The 6,000-nt window shown below is 30.4% G+C and overlaps 1 protein-coding gene across 1 annotated transcript; it reads left to right on the top strand.

The window, feature by feature from the left end:
• Positions 1–3,553: 3,553 nt before the first annotated feature.
• On the top strand, positions 3,554–4,282 carry LOC109181228 (uncharacterized mitochondrial protein AtMg00810-like). The gene has a single exon (XM_019330981.1). The coding sequence runs from the start codon at positions 3,554–3,556 to the stop codon at positions 4,280–4,282; it is 729 nt and encodes a 242-aa protein (XP_019186526.1).
• Positions 4,283–6,000: the final 1,718 nt, after the last annotated feature.

The following is a 6,000-nucleotide window of genomic DNA, read 5'->3' as shown; positions in this document are numbered from 1 at the left end:
ACAAAAAAGAAAAAAAAATCAAAACAAAATCTGAAAGAACTAATCCAAACTTAAAAATTAAAGTACTAATGGAATGATACGCCATTTTAATTAGGGAATGTAATTTTTAATTGAAGGGGTAATCAAAACCCATAGTTGTATTTTAACAAATTGTCAACCAAACACTAACAATGATTTTGATTATCATTTCTAATGTTAAACTCATGAACCACACTTTGTAATTAATAGCTTAGAATTGATAGGAAAAATTCAACCATTTTCCCAATCACTTTGTAAAATGTCTTACTAACCTTCTATAATTTCTCATTATAAATAATCAGATCTCATCATCTACTCCACCCCTATTTGCCTTAATTAATATGATAGTAGCGAAGACTAGGGCTACTAACCCTCAATCCAATTTTTGCTATCATTGGTGTCTATCCATAGATACCAAAAGAATGTTTCTAATTTCCAAACTCTATCACCGGACCCCACCCCAAACATGGAGAACAGGTTCATAGTAGTAGCATTACTAGAAGGTAAATACTCCTTGCTCTATAAGTGGTTTTACAAGAAGAAAGATGGGATCTTTGGGGTTAATTGAGAAAGCATGATGGAAAACATGGTTGGTTATTTGAGGTTTTGATCAACATGAAGGTATTGAATTTTCTCCACACCAGTTGTGCGACTCTTACATGTTTTAAAAATTATAATTGCTATTAAGAGGGAATAGTATTTTAATAATTAAATGTAATTTTTTTTAGTTTGAAATTTATAAATAAAATAACGAGCGTGAGACAATTTTTTAACACAAAATGTGATTATTAATTTTTAACTTTGTTAGAGTTAAATATAATTATTAATGAAATACTAAAAACTCATTATTAATAACACCGACATTTTTAGGGGTGAATTTGATGGTTGATGTGATAGTTTCATTGAAACATATGCCCCATCTCAACTAAAAGTCTAAATTGATAGTTAGATTGCACTTTAATAATTATATGCTCAACAATTTCGCACTGAAATGGATCCAAACTATAGAGAAAGAGAGGTTGGTGGCAATGAGTTGGTATGGTATGTACTTATATTAAAATTAAATAAATAAAATAATAGGTTGGGTGGAAAATTAATGGTATATTCACTCTTTAAAATCATTACTTACATTTATTTTTTGGGGTGATAGAAGAAACCTACAATCACTACCTTGGACATGTATTGGGTATACTCCACTCTTATTTATAGTCTACAAGTCCTCAGGAGAAGTAAATTACAACTTGTGACTTTCTAATATGAGAATCATGTCTCACCCACTTGGTTATCCCTTTCCAAGGTACTTCATTTATTCTTTATGAGATAACCTATCAACTAGAACCGACGTTAAATGCTCAATTTTATAAAAATAAAAAATATATATATATATATATAACACCGGTTATTTAAATCATTGACGTAAAAAAAATATTATTTTTATTTAATTTATTTACATTTGATGTCGGTTTTGGAATAACTGACGTTATATGTTATTTTGTAGTAGTGATTAGTGAAAGAAATCGGAAAGACTGCCGAGAGAATCTGGAAGAAGGAAAAAGAAAAAAAAAAAAAAAAAACTAACGTGAGGGAGGAAAAAAAATCACGTCAAATTATAAATGTAACATTATTTAAAGTGTAGAAAGTTTAAATTAAGAATAAAACATAGTTAAAAAAAAAAAAAAGATATTGTAGTTGAAATACCAAAATTAAAGTGTCACGTCATGAGTTGCGATTCTACTAGTTTTTTTTTACGGTGAGGTGCTGGGTGATAGTGCGTGTAAAATGACGTTTAACTACCTCAGCTCCCAACTCCCAACTCCCAACTACAAAATTCCATTAGCGCAATCTGTAATCATTTCTTTATTGCCTTAATTCTCCATGTGGATGCAATCAAGAGAGGTATGTGTTTATGATATTATTTCATTTATAAATTAAATATATTTATTTCATCTTATAATGATCCTATTGACAAATTCGCGAGTCTCCAATAAATATTAAGAGTTTTATTGCTATATCAAAATATAAAAATTAAAAGGTGTCACGTAACTAAAAGAGAAAATTACATTATTTTTTATTATTCTCTCTCTCTCTGTATAAAAAAAATAAAAAATAAAAATTATCACCCTATCTATATTGATATCCAAAAAAGTGTAAATTTTTTTTTATTCCAAAAGTAGGACGAAATTTGGTAGTATGAAGTACAAATTCTCGAAAAGAAGAAAGGTTTTCAATGAGAAGTATGAATAGGATTTGATTAATAACACAAATGATCAATTGTCTCAAATTATGCATCTTAAGATATAAAACTAAGCACCTTAAGTTATAAAATCACGCACATTAAGATATAAAACAACGCACCTAAGTTAAAACTAATGCATCTTAAACTAGAAAAGTGACGCACCTTAAACTTTAAATATACACACCTTAAGAAGAAAAATGACGCACCTTAAGCTATGGAAAGATGCATTTAAAGCTTTAGACTGATGCACCTTAAACTAAAAAAAAGTGACACATCTTAAACTTTAAATATATTCACCTTAAGACGGAAAAGGACGCACCTAAAGCTTTAGACTGACACACTTAAAGTTTCAACAAAAAACGCACCTTAAGTTCTCAACTGAAGAACTGATATCGTCACAAGTTTTTTTTTTTTTTTTTTAAATGTACTATTGACTCTATTATAAGGCAGTATCAGTTCTGTACTTTCTCTAACTAATGCAATACAAAAAGTCAATATCCCACCATCGGGGTTCGATCATGTGACCTTCCCTCAAGAGGGAGGAGCCACAAATGTTGCATTTGAGCACAAGATACTTAGCACTATCGTCACGAGTTTGAGAAGTAGATTTTTTACTGGATAAAATTTTTATTTTAAAAGTTATTTCAAAAGTAACCATTTGGTTGAAAAGTAATCTGTTTTATTTTAAATATGTTATGTGTTGTTTTTGATAAATATTTTAATTTTTAATTAAAAATAATAATTATTACTTTAAAAATAGTACATTTGGGCTCAAAAGTTATATGTTTTTACATAAAATACGTTATATGATGCTTCAATTATTACTTATAAAAATATATTATATTGTGTTTAAGAAAATGTAATATTTTTAAAAAGTAAACTTGTTTTTGTGTCCAAACTTATTTTCTAGATCAGTGAGATGGTCTCACATTAATTTTTGTGTCCTAAAATACCCTTAGGAATTTTAAATACTAATTTTTATTACTTATACATTTATTATTAAGTACAAAAATGCCTTTATGTTAGAAACAACAACCAAAAAAAAAATACCATAGAATATAAATGATAAAGGTAAAATAGCAATTTATGTCTCTGATTGTCAATGTATATTAGTGGTTATTATCTTTCTTGACTTTGTATTCCTATTATATAGGTCTTTCTCTATTGTGTAGGCATAGGTTAGGCTTCCTATCTCTATTAGGAATGTGTTTGGTGTAACGTTTCTGTTAATCAATTAATTCATTCTCTCATCTGGTATCAGCTCAGTGTTAGGTTTCTCTCTCCACCCTATTAACCGATATGTCTACGCACTCTTCCGGACGTACGGTTACGGCCGCCACCACCCAATCACCGCCAACCACAAACTCGCTCTCGACCGCCCACCATTTGACAATCACACGACCTGATCTTTCTTTTGCTGTCAATCGCCTGTGTCAGTTTATGCATACCCCTACTATTGATCATTGGGGGCTGCTCAAGCGCGTCTTACGATATATCCGTGAGATGCAAGACCATGGTCTCCGACTTTCGGCTTCATCTTCGTCTGACATACACGCCTTCTCCAATTCCGATTGGGCGGGCTGTCCTATTGACCGCAAGTCTACGAGTGGGTATGCAGTTTTTATTGGGTCCAACTTAATTTCCTGGGTTTCTCGCAAACAGCGAACTGTTGCACGCTCTTCCACCGAGGCTGAATATAAGGGCCTAGCAGATGTCTCGGTTGAGGTTACTTGGGTGGTTTCTTTACTTCGTGAACTGGGACTGCACTCCGGTCGTCCTGCTACTCTTTGGTGTGATAATTTTGGGGCCACGTACCTATGTGCTAATCATGTGTTTCATGCCCGGACCAAGCATGTGGAAATCGATTTTCACTTTGTTCGTGATAAGGTGGCCTCAGGGGAGTTCTTAGTCAACTTTGTGTCTACGAAGGATCAGCTAGCCGATCTTTTCACCAAACCGCTACCAGCGACCCGTTTCGGGATTCTCCGAGACAAGCTCAACGTTGTTTCCCTCCAACCTTGTGCTTGAGGGGGTGTGTCAATGTATATTAGTGGTTATTATCTTTCCTGACTTTGTATTCCTATTGTATATAGGTCTTTCCCTATTGTGTAGGCATAAGTTAGGCTTCCTATCTCTATTAGGAATGTATTTGGTGTAACGTTTTTGTTAATCAATTAATTCATTCTCTCATCCTGATTTATACAAAAAGAGTTAATTTTATTTTTTGGTCATATATTTAAAGGTGACAATTCATTTAAGTCATTTTTTATTAGAACATCCATTTTGGTCCTAATATTATTATGGCATGACCATTTTTGGTTCTTTATCAACAAAATAATTTAAATATCATTAAATACAAGAGCATTTCGGTATTCAATTATGAATTTTTCAAAAAAAAAATAAACATAAAAAAATATAGCAGTTCAATCTACTTTGTATAAAAAAAAATTGAAATATCTTTGTATTTAACGATATTTCAACGATTTTGTTGAAGAATGACTAAAAATAGTCGTGCCACAATAATACTATGACTAAATGAGGATGTTCTGATAAAAAATTGACTAAAAATAGACTATCACCTATAAATTTATGACCAAAAATAAAATTAACTCTATACAAAAATAACACTTCTATTTTTTTTCTTTATATATTTTAATAAAATCAAAACTTTGTATTTCCCAACTTTATGACAAAATTCTACTCCGTATATGTTTTGTCAAATCAGTAGCGTTGAAGTTTCATAGAGCAATAACTAAAGAGATAGGTATTAACTGATCAACTTGATATCGTGATGTTAATGTTATGGAAAATACTTCATATGTAATTCCAAATTGTACTCTTACAAATTGTATTCTTATTTGTGTTCAAATTTGATTGGTGGAAGAAAAAAATGAATGGATAAACAACATGACCCCTATTAAATTGAGCAATCAAAGCATGCCAAATCATAAGGAGTATAAAATGAAAGTATGAATTGAAAGTACATGTAGAATTAGTAGTTATGTTATAGTTTCATTTGCATTAAATGGTCAAAACTACAGTAACCTTATTCGTGTAGATCATATTTTTTTCTCTCAAAAGGTTGAATCCCCACTCTGGCCAGTTTGAAAGGATGTAAATCACGATAACACAGGACCAAATACCGGCACACACAAGAGATTTGCTCACTTTGAACATAATTCCCGCCGCCGAGGCTCAAACCTTGGTCTTTTGTCTCTTCTCTCAAATACTGCGAACCATTGAGTTAAGCTCGTACGGACAAAAAGTAAATCATATTTCTATATCATTAAATTTACAATTTATTCACTATTCTCCCTACATCCTTTCACATGACATTAAAAATTTATCATACTCTCAATAAATACCTTTTTTTATTTCATTCACAAGTATTCTTTTATATCAATATATAAATCATTTTCAAATATTAAAAAAAATCAAAATACATAAAATTATTCGAAATAATTGAAATCATTAAAAGTAAACAAAGTACAAGTTCGAAGACATCCATTCAAATTAAAGAAATTAAATTAAATTACAATTCTATTACATAAAAAATAAAAGTATACTTAAAGCAAACATACAAATTAAAATAATATCATCATATTTATAATTCATTCATTATTTTTTTTGCCCCTGTAATTTCAACTCACTTTCAATAATAATCATATAATTCTAACACTCGTTTATTCTTTAATTTAAATGAATAATTCTAATTCTCGTTTATTATCAAACAGTTAAAACTCTAA

The sequence above is a fragment of the Ipomoea nil genome, unplaced genomic scaffold, assembly GCF_001879475.1.
Source record: "Ipomoea nil cultivar Tokyo-kokei standard unplaced genomic scaffold, Asagao_1.1 scaffold1043, whole genome shotgun sequence".
NCBI classification, from domain to species: domain Eukaryota; kingdom Viridiplantae; phylum Streptophyta; class Magnoliopsida; order Solanales; family Convolvulaceae; genus Ipomoea; species Ipomoea nil.
The sequence above is the reverse complement of the archived record's forward strand: the minus strand, read 5'-3'. Positions and strand labels throughout refer to the sequence as shown.